The sequence below is a fragment of the Zosterops lateralis genome (assembly GCF_965231275.1).
Source record: "Zosterops lateralis genome assembly, chromosome: 1".
Taxonomy (NCBI): Eukaryota; Metazoa; Chordata; class Aves; order Passeriformes; family Zosteropidae; genus Zosterops; species Zosterops lateralis.
The window spans coordinates 124,261,629-124,283,614 of record NC_139762.1 but is presented as its reverse complement, the minus strand read 5'-3'; the positions used below and the strand labels follow the sequence as shown (position 1 = coordinate 124,283,614).

Here is a 21,986-nt window from a genome sequence, read left to right as displayed (position 1 = left end):
GAACAGCACCTGACATGGAAATTAAAATTCAGGAAAGCTAGTGATGTTCTACTTCAACTGGCAAAGCTTCTCTTTGTCCTTTTATACCTTTAACCTCCACCCGACATTGAGAAAAATGGTCTTCAATGAATTTCTTTTGTTTATAACCCAGATCCTCACTGTTTTCCTGCCCCTGTTTGTATGTCTTAGGCTTTTCTGTCTCATTAAGGATATCAGAGCATCCAGCCCCCAGGCTGGAATTTTGCAAATATCAAACCGCAAAGCAGGGCAGCGTGGCTCTGGAGAAAGAGGAGGCATGGACATGGGAGTGCTGAACTCAGAGTAATAATTTCAGTCCTCAGAAGTCACTGCTAGCCAGAGCTGAACCCTTCAGCTTTGGGAGACAGGGATACACATCACCTGTCCGAGAAGAGATCACAGTGTAGACAGTGTAGAAACCCTCGGCATGGGTCTTCTTCTAGCAAAGGCTGATTAAAGCACTGGCCTAATAAATGGGATTCTGGGATGAACTCTCAGCAGTGGCCAAGTCTCATCTATTTTAAGGGAAGTTACAAGGAAGTTACTGCACCTTAACCCTTTGCTAAACCTTCAAAAGCAGTGCTCCAACCTGTGTTTTCTTGGTTTTCAACACAATCTTCCTGGAGATCTTTCCCCCTTTTAGCCTTTTTAAGCTCTTCATGGTGACCCTTGCTGATTGATACTCAGCACTTCTTTGAGGATTTGGTGAGTGCTCACCAAACAAAGTTTGTCCCCACTTTGTATCTAAGAGATAGGTATTGTATTTCCCTCTGCTGTGCAAACAAGGAATCTGAGGAAGAAAGCAATTACATGATTCACCTTAATTGCACTGTAAGTCAGTTGGTGCAGTCCTAGGATTACTGCTGATCCCCTTACCTTGTCAGCAGCAAAATTAGATGATTTGCTGATCTAGTGAGACTTTTGCCTGTACAATACAGGAAGTTTGTCTTGGAATATCTCAACTGGATTTCAAATAGGTTTAAATATCCTTGCTTATAAATTATTCACTGCTTCTAGATTTATAATATTCCATTCTCTAACCAGTTCAAATTGAACACAGTAGGATGCTTGCATGTGGTGGAGAAGCAGGCCTTGGTTTTCTCAATCCCATGTGGATTAATGCTTTTCATTGAGAAGAAACCACAGCTGCCACAGCTCTTTCATGGTAATGTTGAGGATGACTATGAAACGCTGCTTAGTTTGTTCGTAGTTAACATGGAACGCCACACGTGTTTGTCAAGCATTGTTCATCTGGCAAGCCCCTACTAGAAGGCTGCACACTGACCTTTCAAGATCTCATTATTGCTTTGCATTGTCTGAAAAATAGTCAGCATTTTAATTGATTTAGCAGTACACAAATCAAAAACAGAGAAGTGGTGTGGGCAGACTGCATGTGCTTTGGAGGATAAAAAAATGGATCTGAGAGATGGATCTGAGAGAGAGAGAGATGATAGATAGATAGATAGATAGATAGACTGATAGATAGATCGATCGATCTTAGGAAGCAGCTGCAACATGTGGCAAAACTACAGGATCTCTCCTCCCAGATTTCCTGTGGCTCTTTCCTAGGCATTTGTGGTAACCAGGGGTGGATTGTTTGTGGTGTGATGGAGTCTCCATCTCCCCCTCATTCTGCAGGATAAATACACCCATTATAGAGATAAGCAGAGGCAACAGCAAGAGCTCTACTCTATTATGGCAGCTGCTTTGTACATTTAGCAGGAGTCTTGCCCTGAGAAGTTCATTTTTTTGTGTGTGGATGTGCAGTATGAATTTAGAAATCTTGCAGCACAGCTTGTAGGATAATAAACAAAAGGATAAACTTAACAAAAATCAGGAGGTTCCTCTTCAATTGTAATTTGGCAAGGGATAATAACTTGCATTGGAAAAAACAGATGAGAAAACTGTCTCACTCATGTAATCTTTTGCAAAAAAAATTACTAAGATTCAGTGAGATGTTTGTCTGCCTACAGACATTGCTCCTGCTTAGGTGTACAAAAGCAGCCCAAAATATGTGTTTCTTGTTGAGATAACTGCAGAGAACCAGTCAGATCTGACTTAGTTATTCCTACCTAAACAGGCAATTAAAAATAATTTAAGAGTGGAGCAAAATTAATGTGCAAAGTATTCTATGATGAAAGAGCATTAAACAATCAAAAATTCAGCTCAACTTTGCTGTGAGTTAACATGAGAAACAGAACACATGCAAGTAATTACTTTTATCTGTTTTTGCTGTCAGCATGCTCTAGTTCACTACTGGCATCCTCTGTGAGACAAGTTTCACATGTGAGTCTAGAAAACCATGAAAAGACTAACATCTTCCACTTTTCAAATGACCTGAGTTACACAAAACTCATGATTATCCAAAGGTCACAGGACAAGATCTCAACAAAGAGGCTTCTATGCTCTGCTCTGGTGAAGCAGCTGTTGACTCACATTTCAGTTTATTCGGACACAATATGTGCTCTAGACAGATCCTCAGGCTACATAAATTAGTGTCTCAACTTATCATCATTTTCCTCCATCATTTTTTCTATCCTATTGTCTTTATAAAATTAAATCCTTTGTGTTCAACCACAAGTGTCTGCTACAATACAGATAAGATCTGTTCTCAGGTAAGTACTGTTACAAACCTTTTCCAGAACAACTTGGTTCACACAAGGGGAATTTTTTTCCCTAGCTCAGTAAATTGAATTGACTAAAATATTTTGCCAACAGCTTGCAAAGCATTGGGAGTGAACATTTTAACCTGAAAAGTGCAAGGTGGTATCTCCAACTTATGTTTATCTAGGAACTTCTGAAACTGCATTACAGCTGTAAGAAGGTGGCAGTTCAGATGGAATTTCCTGTGCCAAATAAACCCTCTCCTTGGTAAAGTTACCTTTTAAGATCCAAATCTGCAATAAATCAAAGTGATTCATTTTACACATGAACATCAACAGCCTCAAAACCAGCAGCTGCAATACCTCCCTATAGGCACGTCCCTCATAGCTAACCCAAAGTAGCACTGACATTACCTCACAATGACTGAAGTGCTCTGAACCCTCACAGGATCTGAGACAGACTTGACTGAGAAATCCCTCCTGCAATTCAGTGTCCTCAGCGTGTTCCAATGACATCCAGCTTGCAGCTGGTCACTGCACAGCACAAACCACTGAAGTGGTATTAAACTTCTTGAAAATGAGTATTTTAAACAGATTTAAAACTTCGAGGTTGGTCTTAGGTCTTTGCCCTGGCCTGAGTGTGTAGAGAGGGGGCTGGTAAACTGCTGCATGACGATCTGCTTCAAAGCTCCTGCATCAGTCCCGAGCAGGGAACAAAGCTGGGTGCCATGGTGGCCATAGACAGGGGGAAGGGAAGAAAAGAGACAGAAGCCAGAGAAGCAGCCGAGAAGGGGGGTTAGTATTTAAAAGAGCATTTTAGCTCTGAACAAGTGGGGATTTGCAGGAGGACTGGGAAGAGTGGGAGGGCTTCACCCCTGGTTTTTGAGCAGCATTTCCAAGCAGGCCTTTTCCTCCAGCGTGAGCATTAAGACTGAAATCAGGTCCTATGAGAAAACTGCACCCTTTCCAGCCTGCTGGAGTTTCTTGCTGTATGCTGAACCCAGAGCTCCTCCTGGAGGTCTGCAGAGTGCCAGCCCTGCCACTGATGCAGCTCACCACTGCTGCTGAGCATCAAAGCAGCTGCACCAGGCACTCCAACACCCCATATACTGACAGGGTACAGACAATAGGAAGGTATAGGGTAATACAACAGTCCTACACATGCCTACATATCTGCAGTCCCAGCTGAGTTTAGTTTGTTCAGCAGCTGCACCAAGGTCCCTTTAGTAAGCTGAATACAAAAGTAAAGCTAAGATATCTGGATATATTTATAAATTAAATGTATCTGAAAACTCACTTTACTCCTAAAGTGCAAGTTTAATTTTTTGAGAAAAGGGTGCTAAACTCAGGGTAGAGTTGGGGTGTCCATGTAAATCCTGTTTGAACCCACAAAACACTCCTTGCCCCATAAGACTTACGTTGTGAAAGCTCATGTCACAACAATGGGAATGGGAGGTATTGACACTTATCACCTCCATGGGAGCAGACCACCAGCTCAGACAATTGGCCCAGCACCTATCTGATTAAATTTAGCTCAAATCACAGATCCTCAACTTGCCTTTCAATCCTAAAAGAACTGGATGCCTGCCCTTTGAGAAAGCCAGCTGAGGAGTACCTACACTGCCCTGCTGCCCTAAAAACAGCCTAGGTAGCAGTGGCTGCTGAGACAGCACAGGCTGTAAGGGGCTGGGTGAGTGTCAAGTCCAAACTCCCCAAGACGGCATTTGCCCAGAGTTTGTCTTGGTAAAGAGGAATTTGACAATCAATGGTAGTAAACAGCAACCAGAAGACGTCTAGTTGCAGGGGGAAAAGTCAGCTAGCATGCATACAAGCAAAACACGAAAACACAAGTGTGGTGTGCAGGAGAGGAGGGGAGCAGGGCAGCACAGAGCCCTGTGTGACCCTGCCAGACACAGCTGTCTTAGGTATACAAGGTTGTTCAGAAATTTCTAGGCACATTTCATAACTATATAATTTAGTTTTATCTGTAGATATTGATCCTGAGAGTATAGTTCAGTAGTAACAAAGTAATTACATGCTGATAACAAAACAAACCATTTAAACTATGATCAAAGTCACATAAACCAGCTCTACTTTCCCTGCAATATACACCTGACTTAACAGTGCCAGGAAGGTGGGTCTTGCCACAGTCTCTGCAATGGGGACAGATGTGAGAAAATATGACAGCTACCTGAGATTACACTACTTGTAATTCTTAAGATGTGCTGCTAAATAATTTTTGAGACTAAAATTTCCTCCTTATATTTCTAAAAAAAGTGACATAATTAAAATAATAAAGATGGTGTGATTTTCTAAATATTCCCTCTGCACTGCATTCATCCTGTTCTTCCACACCCCACAGCTGTAGTGGTCCTAAACCACTGCTCCAGCACTTCATATATACATGTAAATACATGTGTGTATACATAAAAGGTGAGACACTATACACACACACAGACTTTAAAGAGATTCTAATTAAATGAATGAAAAAATGCCTTTTGTATTTGTCTCACTTCACCCTTCCCTATCATATTTTTTTCTTTTTCATTTTTAAAAGACCTGATCATTCTTCCTTTCAAGTAAAGCCTGGAAAGTGAGAAACACTTATTACTGAAACAATGATGAGATCTTTGGGTCAGAGGGGAAGGGAGGAGAGGGAGGTATTTTTTATTTTTAAAATAGAATAATTTCTTGCAACACAGTGGTAAAGTGTGAAGGTATGCAGCCCAAACACCACAGGTTACACTGGGGTAGGGGTTTTTGTTGGTTGTTTTTTAAACCAAATCAACTTCAAAGAATTCTTGAAATCTAACTGGCTGCTGAAAGATTAATACACCAAAAATGTTTCAAAATATTCTCACATCCTTTAAAAGACCCACCTTCATATATCTTAATGACAGTGTAAGGAGGGTACTTACAATTCTGCCTGATAGGAAAAGAAATTTAATAAAATCATATAACACAAACATGACATCAAAATATTTATTTACAGTGTGTATATATATACATACATGAATTCATTTTACTTTTTATTAATATATTTCCCCTTTTAAAAGTTTTCCAGGTTAAAAATGTCTAAGCCTGTTAGGAGAAAAAAACAATCTTAGAATAAATAAGCAACAAGAAAGGAAGTCAGTTACAGTACACCATCTGCTGCTACAATCCTCCTGTAAAATATGTTCCAGTCAAGAGGGTACATTTACAATAACACATTGACACTATTCACTCTTCACTGCTTACATACTAAACAAGTAACATCTTGGCATGAAGAGAGGCATATGTTCAAAAAAGAAAGAGCCATTTTCCCCACTGTTATCTGGATTTACACAGGAAAGAGCCACTCCCTCAGCTGAATTAAATCCCTACAACCCTTTTGCCCTTGAAGAAAACTGGTATCCCAAAAAACCATGGCAATAAACACTCCAGTTAAGCAGGTCCATGGTATATTTAGGTTTCCATACATCACTACAATGTTTCTGAGTGTTTCACCAACCTCACATCCTGGCCTGTGAACTGGTACCTGAGTCTGTCTTTCAGACTATATGTAAGCTCACCTGACTATCCAGTTTCATTTCCTCATCTTTCAAAAATTTTGGATAAAACCAAAGTGCTTGGTCTGAGATTAGTAAAATGAACATACTTGAAGCTTCTTCAGGATTAACACTTGGCCAAAACATTGCTGGAGGTCAGCAGTCAAACACTGGTTTACAAAGGAGGAGATCTTCTCTACAGGATTTTTTTTGTCTCCAGTGAGGGCTGTTCACATGGAAAGTTCTTATTCAAAAACAGCAGGCCCACATTTTCCAAAGCAGACTGAAAGTCACTTTAGTTTCAAAATGGAAGCCTAGAGACCCATTAGGTTGTAGAGCACTTCAAATATGCCAAGTGAGAGCCAAGCTATGTTAAACTACTAATTCAACCAAGAACAGAGGCAGGAAGCCAGCTTTTCCAAACTATGGCACTATGTTGGCATGGCCTCATATTTAGAAATACCACAAGTGTCCACAAGCACACTGCCAGCCTTGCACAGTCACATACCCAGTGTGTGCTAATATGTTCTGTATTCAATTCAGAGACCTGCATAAACTGCACACCTGGAACACAGGATTTAAGCTAGAAGGGTTAACATATGGATTTGAAATAACTTTGAATATTTGCTATTTTACTAAATATCCCTGCTTTCAGCTAGCATCTCATGCTGAATTTCAGCAAGCATTAAAACCAAGTAGTGTTTTGTTAGTGTTTGGTTTCCTACTCCTTAAGAGTTTAAAATGTATTTTTAAATTTAAAGGCAGCTATATCTTTCCTCTTTTTTATGATTTATTTTGTATTTAAAACAAAAATTAAATAATTCCAGACTTTTTCTACTCTCAAAAAAAAGGGACAGTTTTCTTGGTAACTCCAAATTTTAGGACAAAATGAACACACACAGTTTTTTCCTGTAAGAAAATTATGCAAAGTGGCAGGGCTTGATTCAGCTCTCACACAGATACAATCCAAAATGAAAATTCTGAAAAAGTCAATCTTTTCACACAGTTTATACATTTTGGGTTTCATCCATGGGGCTCAACTTGAAAGGCTCTGAGCAGGCCATGTCTAGAAACACATATTTGCTTATACTTAACCTAAAATCCACTAAGCTGAAGGCAATTGAGGCCTGTTGAAGCTGAACACCCAGCAAATCACAGGTTAAAGCCTACAGGAGAAGGGGTCAGTCTTCTGTTGCTGAAGATCTACAGAAATCAAGCCCACCATTATTCCCCAAGTGGTCCAGTCATCACTAAATTTAAATTCATTTGAAAACAAGAAACCTAGATCAAGGACTCTGCTTCCTACACTCCTAGGAACTCCACAGTGTTTTACTGTTTCCTTGTGATTGACAGCAGGCTACTAGCATAGGGCTTAAGACTTATTTAATACTTTGTCAGGACAAAGCAGCCTATTTAATTTTTGGGTTCTCCATATATGTAGTAGTTTAGCACTCAAGAGTAGCATTTACTCCTTAGGCTAAAATGCTGTCAGTTAGACAGTAACACAACAACTTTACAAGTAACCCAGAATCAGCTTTTAACCTGTGTTTAAAAGGGCACTACAAATGCAACACACAACGGTATTATTTCCATTCACAAACTGAGTAAGAGAAAAGAACCAGATGCTCAGAAATTAAAAATATTTTGAAATGGTAAAATTATAGTATGTTGCTAATTCCTCCAATGAGGATGAGTAATATCATACAAAGTAAAGACTCATCCTAGAAAGACAAGGTAGAGCAAAAGAATACAGGAAGGTCAAATCTCTTCTGAATTTTTGACAGAGTTAATGAAAATCAGTAGTGTTTGGCAGGAATCTGTAAGAACCTAGACATTTCACTTTCCTTGATCACTGTAATTCTGTAATCTAGTCAGAAATAGTCCAAAATACAATTCAAGTTGACCTACAGAAGTGCATGGGAGATTTTGGCCAGTTAAAACAAAACAACACATCCCACTTCAATAAGGCTACAGAAGAGCTTCCCCTTAATATCTAGGACACCATAAGTTGCCCCAGGCAGACTGTTTATATCTTCATGTCCAAATGAATAGCTATTAGTTCTTGGGCTCAAAGAACTTGCATATGACGATATGTATTAAGCTGTTTTGCTAATATTCAAATAGTCTGAACCAAATAATCCTCTAGTTATAGGGCCCTGATGACTGACTTATTTTCTCATTTCTTAAATGAATCCAGCTTTGTGCATAAGTGAGGCACACGGGTTTTACAAACCAACAGATGTGGTAAGACAATATCTATTAAAAACTGATACTAATAATAAAACAAATCTCTTGACAAGGCTGAAAAAAAAATATGCCTGAAGGTTTAGGCAACTACTTAATTCTTTTGTCTGCTGGTCTTTAAGCTAGTTTTGTAAAATGACAGTAACACTAGTCTCAGCAAGATGTGCCATAAAAAACTCACAGCCTGTATGAAATGCAACCACAGTAGATCAGTGTGGTTATAAAACATCAGTACAGCTCTTTACATTCTGCACTATAATGTTTGGTGTTATAAAAAGACCGTGCTCTTATGAAGCCCAGGCAGCCAGTTTCTTCATTTCATCTTCATCCTCCGCTCTTTTCCTGGTCGATGCTGCAGATAAAGAGACAATAACCATCAACCACTGTAACAGTCAGAACCATTCTGGTGTTAGCATGAGGACTTGCACAGTGCTTTTCTGTTTGAAGATCTCAGATCAGTTTACTGAGTAGCAAGCTGAACATGAGTAAAGCAGGAATGAAGCTCATAAGAGATGGAACTGTTTCGCCCCATCATTATTTCCTAGAGAACCCTAAAGTTCCCAATATAGATCTGATGTCATTCCTACTGAAAGATACACACAGAAAAAACCATTTAATTTCTAAAAGTTGTCACAGCCAGAAAAGGCCCACAAGAATGCTGTCAGTTCTCTCACCACCATGTAAATGAGCAAAAGTGACCTATCCTGGCCAGCTACACATCCTGCTACCTTTTCAAATAGTGCTGAGAGGTTCTGCATATGCAAGTCTCTGAATTAACTCACCCCATTTAAATGGGTGATGTCATCTATTAAATGGAGAAAGACATTCCTGAACTTGCTTTGCTCAGGTGACATCAGTTAACTGCTGTGTTCACAGCAACAGCAATTCCCAGCCCTGGATCAGGTCCCAAACACACTTTGTACCCAAATCTCCTATCACACATCACCTGCATTCACTAAATTAAAACCTCACCCAAACTGTTTCCATTTGCTGACCTGCAAACTAGATACCCAAGAGCCCAGGCTCAACCTCAGGCTGCCTCCTCCATCTGTGGGCTGTGCAGGGCAGGAGTGGCATCTCTCCAGCCACCAGTGGAAGACTGGTACTGAGTCCAGCACCTGCATGTGCACCTTTACAGCAGCCAGCTGGCTCCCACCTGAGGCAGCCACAGAGCCAGGAGCCAACGTCCTGAAGGGAACTGCAACTGTCACCTTCAGGGACTAAGGGTGGGAGAAGCACATGGAGGACCACAGGTTCAGTCCCTGTTCTGCAAGAGCCACAGGTTCACTGGGGAAGGTCACTATGCCTCGCTCCATTGCACTTTCCTCATCTTCAAAATCAGGAGGGCAACATGCATCGCCAATTAGAAGCATTATAGATCCATCAACTGGTCTGACTTTGCTGTTGCTGTGTAACAGTAACCAGAGATTTTCAGAAAACATGAGCCAGTTTTTCACAGCCTTGAACTATATAATTGTAACCAGCTCATCTTGCCTGAAGCAGCCCATACAAACAGATGAAGAAAAAAATTAAAATAGTGAGAAGCACATGGAGATGGTCTGGGTTTAATAAAAATGTCAACTGGCACAGCTGGATCTGGATCTGGAAGACAATGTATGAACAAATCATAAACTGCCAGACTGAATTTTCACTGTTTTTCTAAATCCTTTTTTTTTTTTTTTTTACTAGCTGTTCTGCAACTGCGTTCAGTAGATGAGGGCACAGTATCAGCTTGAACATCTTAAATGGCTTCTCAGGATTTAAGTGTCATCTGCCAAAACACATATCACTGTATCTGGGCTGAGCTGATCTAGGTACCTGTTCTTCAGCAGAAACCATAAACAACCTGTGTCACACATGTGCTGTCCTTACCATCAAGTATTTACATTATTTTACTAATGTCAGTACACAGCAAGTCTTTCAGCTGACAGTGAAAAGTGTAGTAAAATTGACTGCCTCTGGCTGAATTCAAAATGAACAGGGCAAAGCTGCAGAAAAATAAAACTACAGCTTAATACCAGGAATAAGCCTGTTCAGTAGAAAGAAAGCAAGGGAATGAAAATATGTCTTTAAATACGTACTTCCCGATGCCTCCTTCATTTCTAATTAAAATACCAGTGGAAAATACCAAACCACTACCCTGCAAAGCTGGATCTTTATGACATAAACATCTGGAATCTAGGTCAGACTCTAATTGAAAGATTTAATTGCCAAAAAGAAGAGAACAAAAAAGGCAAAAAACGATCATTCCTCAATGATCTTAGTACATTTCAGTAGAAGATTCATCAGTATATGTGCAAGGTCAAGCTCCCTGAGTTTGTCACCCCAAATCTACAGAGAATTTGGTCCTAAAATGCTTTCACAGAGCAAAATGGAATCCCACTCTGCTTTTTCTGTTAAGCAGATACAAAAATAGGAAAAGGAATTTATAACATTTTTCAAGTTATAACAGAATCAAATGCATATCTGAAGCCCTCTGTTCCTCTCTCCTTTCTCACAGCATGGCTTAATCATGAGAAATGTAGAATGGCAGGCAGGCATTTTACCAGGGCGAGAAGGCAGCGATGTGGACGGAACACTTGGCAACCTGACATCTCTCATTCCCTTGTTCAGTTCTTCTTGCTCCAGTTCTTCTAATTCTGCCATCAACTCATCCTAAATTCAAGGAAAACATTATTTACAAATACTGACAGCGATCACACACAAGGGCACGTTTAACCACCGTGAAACAAAGTACTACTGAAAAAAACAGTTTACACCTAAAGGACATACCAAGAAACAGCATATTAAAAGTGTAATTTTTACTAAGTATGGGCACTTAAGTAAAACTTAATTGAATATTGAAAATAGGACAATGACAGAAACAGAAAAGGAGTAAAATTAGAAACAAAACTAAGAGCAGTATAATACTTGCCAAAAAGGCAAATATGGCAGTAAAAAGCCTCTCTGCTGTCCTCAGGTTTGTTCCAAATCTAGAGCCTGTAATCTTCAATGAATTTTAACTTTAATCGTGCCATTTCTCTCATTTAAAAATGCAAACACTTTCCACTGGTTATAAGGCAGACTGTCATTAAACATTATGCTTCAGCCCTATCACATAAGGCCAGGACAAGTGATTTCAAAGCAGCACTGGAATCAAAACTGTCCTCCTGGGTCCTGTTATTTCAATCTTGGAGCACACAGCACATGTGGGCTTTTAGGTGCAGAGGCTGATTTGGACAGATGACCTAATTGTACGAGGCTAAAAATGAAAAGGCTGTATGCTTTTTTAAAAAGCAAGGAACTCATTCCCCAGCTGAAGTTTCCCAAAGAAAGGAAACTAAATGTTATGTATTTGTAGAGAAATAGACCTTTGCCACATTGATAAAATGTTTTAAAAGAAACAACAGGCAAAAACAACTGGAGAGAGGCTGGGTAAGTAGTCAAGTAGGAGCTATTAGGTACTGAAATGGACTTTGCCTACACATTTATACTTTGTTTATCACCAGTGTAGAAGTTAAAATTATAGTTGCATAGCCACCATAGGACTTCATACCTAAATTTACTTTCTCATGGTTTTATAATTTAAGGTAAATATATACTGTGCCACTCCAGGGAGAAAGAACTGTTATGTTTCTGTGCCTGTCTGGAGCAGGAGAAATCACATGCTTCCATGGTCTTGTTACAGCCATGGCACACATGTGAAGAGAAAATGCATCCAAGTACATGGAAAAAACATCCTTCAAAAAAATTAAAATTAAATATTATCCTTCAACACAAACCAGCTTATATCCCAGAAATTAAGTCATTGATTCTAGCACTCTTAAGGTGCTAGAAAACCAGGTTTCCCAGTTACTGCCAAGTGCTGTAAGTATTAGGCTCCTTTGCAAAAAAGCTGGTACAACGATGCTCCAAGTGACAGAGGCTTATTTCCCAAACAGGAGCAATCCATATCAGCCTCAACTGGTATCCCTTAGGAACTTCCAGGTCAATCTACAACATGCTTACTAAGCCTAGATTCCAAAAAGTTAAGCACTGTTGAGAAGTAAGACACTGTACAGCTGTTTGGGGTGGCAGGATGTTTTTCAATTGTTTGAAGCTCAGGCCAAATCCCATTCCTTGTGCCAGTAATGACTAAATGTTTCTTGGAAAGTCTGTTTACATTCAAAGTGGAAATAGAGGAAAGCAGGTAATGGGAACAAAATACAAAGAATCATTCTTATTTTCAACAAATTAGAATTGTTGAATAAAACTCCCTCTTCCTCCCAATCAAGCAAATATGTGCAATATAGCATTTATATTTTTCTTTGTTGTCCATTTGGGGACACAGGAATAAATTGCCTTCAACAGGTATTACTTCTACCTATCAGATCTACTTCTGTGGTGTGGGCAACACGGAAAGGACCTGCACCTCCAAGCACCAAAAACAACTTTAAAAAAATGGTCCAAATATTCAGAATTATAAACAGCAGCCAGGCTATGACACAAGGACATGCACTTTAGTCAAATGGATATCTATTTGGAGAAACAAAAAATTATGTTTCAGTGTCCACAAATTACATGTTTTAGTGACCTTCGTCCAAGGCTCAAATAAGAACAGTAACTACAGGAATAGAGTTACAAATGCTTTTCATAAAATTTATATCAAAATAAAAATATTTTTTATATTTTTACTTTAAAGATTTTTATTTGCTACATTATATGTTTTATATCTAATAGTTTTAATTAATTTTTATATTTACATTAAAATTATACAATTGTCCTAGTTAGGGTAAGCTAGAACCAGGGAATTTCACCTCCACGCTTCTTGAGAAACCAACCACTGCACAGTAAATATGGAGTTAAAACTCACAGGCCTGAAGTACTAACCTCATCAAACTCATCACCAAAGGTGCCTCGGCTCGAGATAGCATCTGAAATTTCCTGGGCAACATCTTGCTGTTCAGTGATATCTTGCATCAAATCATCAATTTTGTTCAAATCCCTGGCAAGGTAACATGGAAACATTTTTTTAAAGATGTATCACTCAAATCCTACAGAACACACTCACTTGAACAGACCCTATTTGTTTTTTATGCCCATGACTCTATAAACAGCAGAATTCACAGGGAATGATTTTCCTCACCTACACCCAGTCCAGCTACTTCCATGTCAGGATTATAAGAAAAGTCAAACTGCAGCAAGTGTGTCTCTCCCTCTCTGTGCTCCTCATACCTCTGCCAGCCAGCCACAGCCATGGGCAGATCCCCAAGGTCAGCATCTCTACAGGCCTTTTGATACTTAAAAAGGGTTTGTAAGAAAGATGGGGATAAGTATTTACATGGCTTGTTGTGAAGGGCAGAGGGTAACAGCTTTGATCCAAAAGAGGGTCAATTTAATTTGATTCAAGGAAGAAGTTTCTTACACTGAGGGTGGTGATGCACCAGCACAGGTTGCCAGAAACGTTGGATGCCTCATCACTAGAAATATCCAAGGTCAGGTTGGATGGAGTCTGAGCAACCTGATCTAGTTGAAGATGTTCCTATTCACTGCAGGGTGTTTGGACAGGAATATCTTTAAAAGTCCCTTTGAACCCAACTATTCTATGATTTCATAAATCTTTTTTGATGTTAAGCTTTCACCAGAACTGGGGGGAACTTAACAGAATTGTACACCATTTAAAGGTTTCCCCTTATTGTTAACTTCATTATTGTTTTGATTCCTGTTTATTTCTCCCAGAACAACCTTTCTGATTTAACTCTGTTTATTCAGGCAGAAAAACACCCCTTGAAATAATATAGAACATATGAAAAAAAAAAAAATTATGTGGGGTAGGGAGGGAAGGGGGTGGATCCAATTAGTACTTTGAATCCTACAGAATCCTTATGGATTCTGAAAAAAAAGAGTCCACCTAGTTTCTATGACTAGATTTTCTTCTAGACAAACCAAGCACAGAGGCTGCCTCCACTGCCAAGACAGACTTAAGAAAACAGATCTCACTAGTTAAGTGAACTTCCTTCTAAATTTATTGTTAGGAAAAGATGTTTTTCTGCCAAATACAACACTTTAGCACTATTAGCTTTCCTGACATTCAATGCCCAAACCAAAAATGAAGTCAAAACTATCTAACTTGATACAACAGTCTGTAGTGATGGAATAATTTGAAAGTAAGTTCAACTTGGAAGCTACTAGAAAACACTTACATATTTTCATGTACTTTTTTCATAGCTTGTGCAGCATAACCCATATTCTTGAGGACTTCTGTGTTGGTGTGGGAATTTTCCAATGCCTCTCTCTGGAACTCAATGGTCGAAAGTGTCCCATCAATTTGATTCAACTGTTTCTCGTATCTCTTTTTTCTCTTCAGTGCTTGTAAGGCAGCTGGAATGGGAAGAGGCAAAGTGCACTGTGTGTTTTCATAGCAAATGCAAGGACAAGTAGTTCAGCACCAAGCTGATCTGCAGAATTTATAATTCTCACCCTCCTACCTTACTATGAGGGAGACAAACTTTGACCACACCAGATTGGCAGCCTGTTAATCACCAACAGGCTGTTGCATGAACATGGTGGGAAGCCTCTTTTAGATTAGCTCCTTTTAGCACCACAGGGAAAAGCAGCCTCTTCCTCCACTGTGGGAGACCTTGAACTCCATCCTGTGCACACAGGCAAAGAAGGGAAGACGGGAAGGGAAAAGAAAAACATCAGAGAGAAGTCAGAAGGGAGGAAACGGAAGAGAGAAGAAAAGAATAAGCTGCAAAATGTAAGTAAAACCTAAGGAAGACAGTGCAAGAAGATCTGCCATGATAACCACAACTCCACCAATGGCCCTTTCTAAACTTTGAGCAGGAATAATTGTGCTGTGCAACCAAGGGGCCAAAGGCCCAGCTAGGCAGATGGGTTAGATCAGAGAAGGATTTGCATTTCTTCAGCTTTTAGCTCATCTATTTTTTACATTTAGGAATGTGATCTTTAAACCTTAGAATTTGAAAACATAAAGAACTTTGTAGACACAGGCACAGTCAAATCCAGCTACACCCTTATTACCTTTGTAAATGGTCGAGATTAGTCTTTTATATTCACTAAGTTATGAGCAGCGTACTCTGCCCAGAGTAAATCATTACCAGAATAAAGGCACGTGACAAGCAGGAGGAGAAAAGAACTTTCTCTTGGCCTCAGGGTGTGGAACACACACAATTTTGCCACAAGCATTTCCTGATGACAATCCTTTCCAAACCACACATGTGCCAGGCAAAAATAACACACCAAACTAAACTAAGAGACTGAGTTAACCCATTGTTTGGTTTCTTTCAATGCTATTAGCACCCCCATTCCCTTCCTTGTCTCCTACATTTAATTTTTTAAACAGAATCAGAGCCTGCAAACCCCAGCAGCCCAGCAGCCCCCCAAGCTTAACCAACAGCAGCAGCTACTACTGCAATCCTGTTAAAATTGCCCATGTGCAACAACACTGAACCTTGACACTGGGGTACACAACTTGTCAAATGAAATCAGGATTCCCCAAGGAGGGCACAAAGATTTATGGTGTGTAACAGCACACCAAAAAATAATGCTTTGTTTACAAATGCTTGAATCAACATGATCCAAATTGCTCTTTATGAGCTGCACAAGGACATGCACACAGGCTAAGATGCCTTCCACCACCTGCAGTGAGATGTTCAGGACAGCAAACCACAATCCCAACAGATTAATCATGGCATTCAAATTCAAGACTTTCCCAGATTTTGGAGGATGGTTCAAAGATTATGCATATTCTGCAGAAGTTGCACAAACACCAGATGATGTTATGCACAGAGCAAATGTAGAGAATTGTAAAATTCTCATTGGCGATTCTAAAATAATTAATTTTTATTTAATCCCAAACAATCTTTACCTACTTATTATTTCCCTATTTATTTATGCTTAGTATTGGTAGAGTTAGGACACCAGCCACTTCCTTTCTTAGCTTCCACTGGATCAAATTTGATCCTGGATTCTTAGGTTAGGAAACTGGAGGTTCCAGACAAACGTAACCAGCTGGGCCAGAGAGGACTCTGAGGACTGAGGAGCACTAATGAGCTGATGCAGAAGGACTTCAGCTGGAGCAAACATCTACCGTGGGGCAGTCACTCCAGTCAGTGTCCTTCAGAAATGGGACTCTGCAATGCTGCTGTTATTACTGGCTGCTCACTGAGAAAATGGATTTCCTCAGTTACACACAAAGGAGTTGTTTTCAAAATCCTGAAGATCATTTAATTAAACCACACCCAAATCAAGAAAACACATGAGAAGCTAAACTCTCTGCGACTTCAGCTATTCATAAACAGCTTTTCCTAATTATTGTGGTGCAACATATTATCTTTCTCTTCTTTGGTTTTAACAGTGACTTACAGAATAAAGTGACTTACAGAATAAAGCACTTAATAGGAAATAAATCCATACTCCTTCCTTATCAATCAAAGCATTATGAATTCTCACACTACACTATATGATCTTCCTGATTTGTGTTAAATGAATGCTCTTTATTGCAGAATATTTTTGCTACAGTACCTCCTATCAGTAATTTATGATAATTTCCTTGTTATTTGAAATCTATTTTTCTGCGTTTTACAAAGTACCTAGAACTTTTAGTGCTTTTCTAATGCATATCACAAGCATTTTTAAATTTCTGTCCAAGTCTTACAGGATTAAAATGCTTCTGCTTTATAATGCTACTGCATTCTAATTATCAAACTGGAGAGAAACGTATCTATTAAAATATAATGAAATTGAGCAGAGAACACAAACTCACTTCATTGAAGGTGTAAGAATGGCACTGAAAAATGGTGTTTCCCATTCCAAAGATCTCAAAGAAGGAAGACAGCCTGGAGAGGATGAGTATGAGCAGAGATAGTCTGAGGAAGCAAATGTAATTAACAGCAATTCATTCAGGAAGAGGTGGAGGGCTTCTCCAGGGGAAAAAAAGAAAAAAAGAAAAAAAAAAAAAAAAAAAAAAAAAAAAAAAAAAAAAAAAGCCATCTCATACACTTTGTGCTCCAAAGAAGTCAATTCAACTCCTGAATTTTATAATGGTCAGCAGCTGGCTGGGCTTTAGCACATTTCCTGTACTCCTGAGTCCAGTAAGCAGGATACAGCTCATAGATCAGGAACTTTATAATATGAGTTTTTATTTTATAGTCAAAGTGTCTGGAACAAAAGAAGACTATGATGTCAGTTTAAATTTGCATATTAATGAACTCCTTTTATTAAGAAGGAATTATATTTTCTGTAGAAGGGTGGTCACTACAATGCTGACACTCCATCAAGGAAGCAGAAATGGCCAGATGGGCAATAAGAATCCTGGCCACACTGAATATCCAGATTTCAAAAGGAAAAATAGAAGTAATGACACAGGAAGAGTTGTGGCACCCTTCTCACGGTTTCATGACAGATCAGACTGAAAAGCAACAGTGCAGCAATACCACCTTTACCTGTCAAGCCCACCACCAACACCCATCAGTAGAGAAAACACCAATGATCTCATCATCTTCTGAAGCAGAAATAAAACTATTGTCTAATAATCCTTGTAATTCCCATGAGGAAACTACTGAAGTAGGAAAAGAGTGTGTATTCTGAAGATGTAACACTCCTGTGAAAATATCAGGTCTCACTCTTGGATACAGTTCACAAACCTTCACCTCAGGCCTGCAAGGGATTCATGGACAGCAGCTTCTGGTCTCCCTCACTCCAGAGACAAACGAAGGCAATGCTGCTGAGGCCATAAAAATCATAGAAACCTCAATAGGCTGATTATCAGCACCTCATAATCCTTAAAGGATTATGAGGTGGCTTCCTTGTGGAGGAAGCCACATGCAGTTACAACTGAGGAGTAAATCAAGAACAATGAGTTGGACCAGTGGTAAGTATTCCAGTTGAAAGCCAGAGAACAATCATTGTAAGTCACAGTGCAGAGACACACCAAGGGCTTTTATTTATGTCCATGCCAGAAACCCTCACTCCCAACCTGTCCCACAGCCTGCCGTAGTCATGACTGTCCTGTCCATCATAGCACACAACCACCACATCATTGTTTGGCTTCCCCGGACTCCTGGTTACACCTAACTCATGGAAAAGGAATGTAGCCACACGGCTACATAAGCCCTGCCCAAACATAACACACAGCATATTTAGCAGCATCTACTTTTGTGAAACCCTCCCTGTTATTCCCACTTTCTTCACAGGTTTTGTCCTCAGTAGTACTATGTGGTTCTTTATGGTTAAGAATAAATCCTATTCTGGACGGCTTAACTTTATTCTTTTTATTATGGTTTTTTAATATTTTTATGAGCTGTGAAAGACACTAGGCTGATACAACACACATTCATGTGTATGTTATTTTCACAATTATAGGCACAATTCAGAAAATACATTCCCTTTTAAACAAAGTTCTCAAATATTCAGTATCACTTCCTGTACTTTAAATTTTCTTTTGCGTCCTTCAAAATAATAGAGAAGAAAAGCCAATATGTAGATGGAGTTGGCAGCTATGCACTGGCTGAAACTGAGAAACCCCAAAAAGTACAGCAAGACATGAAAAAAGAGTTTGTTCTGGGGTTGGAGAGACATTAGAACTTGGCGGTAACTGTGAAAAAAATATTGCTTCTCATGACATAACCTCTTCAGGAGGAAATTCAGCAAACAAAAAATCCTGAAGTGGTCTAGTTACAATCAGATATTAATGGAGAATGCTGGAAATGTATCACCTGAAAAGTATAGCTAATTTGAGATTAGGTACAGGAACTGCAGAGATACTTCATAAAGGAAAAGCCGGGAGTATTTCAGTGATGTTTCACACCAATGGCATAGCTAACACCTTACAGCTTTTCAATCAAGCTAAGCCTACTGATGTCACATGAAACCCATTCAACAGTCATATGGAGTCATGAGAAATTGCTGCCGCTTGAATCTGCTCTCACTTGTGTTGGTGCAACTGGCTCAGACTCATGCACCTCATAATGAAGTGAGATCATGCTACCTTGGTGCATTTTCTATCCCTAAATACATCTTGCTCCAGTTGCAGACAGCCCCATTTTAGTTTCCATAGGCTTCTACACAGACACAACGAAGAAAAAAAACGCTACATTAAAATTACCAGTTATGTCCCTCTGAAACACTCACTTCAACAAGGCAATGTATATTAAATCCTTTATTCTCTAATTTGTGTTTATTTTTACATAATGCTACAAAAGATGGTGGTTAGCACAGATTTTCTCTGAGCTATACAGTACTGTACACCAGATAATATGTTGTCAATGTAAATCAACAGTAATTAAACTGTAAAACAACTGACATATCAAATGAAGACATATTATTGGGGACTTAAGTTCACTGACTATCCTGCTAAATTTAAGCACTTTGGCACTGTAAGGTTATATTTTAAATGATTTACAGTTCATATTGTTTCTCCTCTGACTGTACTTAGGTAGTCCCATTTTGATTTTAGAAGCATTTCTGGTATGAATGAAAACTGCCACACTGCACTTTTAGCCCTACTCTTGCCTCTTTACCTTCTTAACTGTTGGTCCCAGAGCAAATGACAAAATAAAAGGCAATTATTTTTAACCATGATCAGCTCAACACTACAGTCTGCAATACGACTCCGTGAACAATTTCATAGATTAAGAACTAGGGCAGCTGCACATTGAGTACTACTGTTGTGGAAACAACAACCTGGGAGAAAAGCTTCAGATATCAAATGCTGCATGCCTGAAGTAAAAGACCAACACACACCTGAAACCACTATCAACCAGCTGAGTTAAAGAACAAGCAGATCCACCTTTTCCCAACAAATTCTCATTCCTGTCTGTGCCCCACTCTCTCCTTCACAGGTGCACAAGCACTCATGTAGCTACCGGGTCAACTGGATAAGGGGCATTTAAACCATCCTGGGTAAAAAAATAACCTAGACAATGAAAAACAGTATATTTTACAATATCCAGCTTTCTGAAACACACCCTTCAGGGAGCTCTGCTAAGGGAAAGGAAGGGAGTAGCACAAGATCAGGAGCAAGGCAGGAAATGCTTCTTTTTTCTGCAAATGTGCCAGCTTATAGTTCAAGTTTGGGATGAAGTTCCAGAGCACCACGTCTGGATTTAAGCAGGAATTGCTACAATCCTAGGAACCAACCTGTTTTCTTGCACCAGCCCTGCAGCTCAGGCTTTTGCACAATAAATTCAGCCCCAGGAGCCACCGGGCCATTTTGTCCCATAGCAAATTAGCTCCCACCTGGATCATCTTCCTGAACTAGCTCACTGCGACAGTACAGAGGTGCCAATACCTGGACAAGGGGCCAAGAGACACTCCAGCTGAAGCCAGGGGAGTGGAGAGTGTGAGACTGGGACAACTGTGACAGCTCCCATCCTCTTGAGCAGCTGGCTCAGTTGAGCTCTCAACTAACTTTACTCCCCTGACTGTGCCTTCAAACCTGTCCCGTCTTGATCCATGATTTAAAATCCATTTTAACTAAAAGTTAGTTTAGTTAAACTGCCTTTTTCTAATAATTATTAAATGCTTAAGTATTGCAAATACATTAGAGGGCTAACCAGGACACCTCTAATACACAGCTCCACACAAATTCAAAGTTACGGGGCATTATTTTTTAAATTACTGAGTAATAGACCAAGCGGGCAAAAGACCTTTCTTGTTACATCACAAATCTTTAATTCAAAATGTTCTTCTTCTGTTTTGAAGCATTAAAATTAAAATACAGCTTAGAGTAGACAAACAGGCCTCCATGTGACTTGAGGAAGTAATTAACTTGTTTCTCTGAGGCCCGTATATCCCCGAGACACTGACTACCATCATTTGCTTCCCAGGGATGACAATGTCAGTACACACAGGAGCCAGACATTCTGGCCCCTTAGAACCCTCTCCTTTGTAGCCAACAGCATCCCAGAGCAGTAGTCACTAATGCTCTGAGCTATCATTCTTTTTTTGGTTGCACATCTACTTGTTACATGATTTGGACAGAGCATTGCATCACTTTGTCCCTCAGTTGTCAGCAATGGGGATAATGTGCATCTGCTGATGACTGTACAGGAGACCGGCACATCCTGCATCTCGTTCAGGCACTGCTGAGCCCCCAGACACTGATTCCCTCATTGAGGAGCAGTGCTTTGCCCTCCGTGTACCCAGCCAGCACCTACATCGCCTGCGATGCAAAACACCAACAGCAGAATCATACAGGAAACCTCAGACAGGAAAATCTGTGAGGAATAACAAATTCCCATCCCGCTTTATGAATCCGCAGCTCATTAAACACTAACAGACGCCAAAGACCCAAGCCCACCGTGCCGCCCGGGGTGCGGTGGCCCTCGCTGGGAGCCCACAGCCCGGGATTTCCCCGCGGGGGCCCGGCCCGCACTCACCCCGCTTGTTCCTGGTGCCGTGCTGCCGGGCCAGCGCCAGCTCCCGCTCGATCCGCGTCTCCAGGTACTCCTGCTTCTTGCTCAGCATCTCCTCCGTCTCCCGCAGCCGGGCCAGCGCCTCCTGCGGCGAGGGGCCCCCGCGGCCCTTGGCGGCGCCCGAGCCGCCCCCCTTGAAGAACTTGGAGATCTTGCTCATGGCGGCGATCCCGGCCGGGCGCCCGCCGACGGAA

The 21,986-nt window shown here is 40.2% G+C and overlaps 1 protein-coding gene across 1 annotated transcript; it reads right to left on the bottom strand.

Annotated features, from left to right (window-relative positions):
- Positions 1-5,619: 5,619 nt before the first annotated feature.
- CHMP4C (charged multivesicular body protein 4C) lies at positions 5,620-21,983 on the bottom strand. Its single transcript, XM_083881843.1, has 5 exons — positions 21,757-21,983; positions 14,557-14,734; positions 13,244-13,358; positions 10,942-11,050; positions 5,620-8,747 (listed from the first exon to the last, which is right to left on the bottom strand). Exons 1-5 carry the CDS (start codon positions 21,950-21,952, stop codon positions 8,683-8,685), a joined length of 663 nt encoding a protein of 220 aa, XP_083737969.1. The 5' UTR covers positions 21,953-21,983; the 3' UTR covers positions 5,620-8,682.
- Between the last annotated feature and the right edge of the window lie 3 nt (positions 21,984-21,986).

What these genes read in the sequence shown, in the direction of transcription:
- CHMP4C (XM_083881843.1), bottom strand. Translation starts at nt 21,952, where the DNA reads ATGAGCAAGATCTCCAAGTTCTTCAAGGGGGGCGGCTCGGGCGCCGCC. An exon ending in CGGCACCAGGAACAAGCGGG is followed by an intron (nt 14,735 to 21,756) that starts GTGAGTGCGGGC and finishes TTCCCATTCCAG; the next exon opens with CTGCCTTACAAGCACTGAAG. An exon ending in ATCGCTGCCTTCTCGCCCTG is followed by an intron (nt 8,748 to 10,941) that starts GTAAAATGCCTG and finishes CTTTATCTGCAG; the next exon opens with CATCGACCAGGAAAAGAGCG.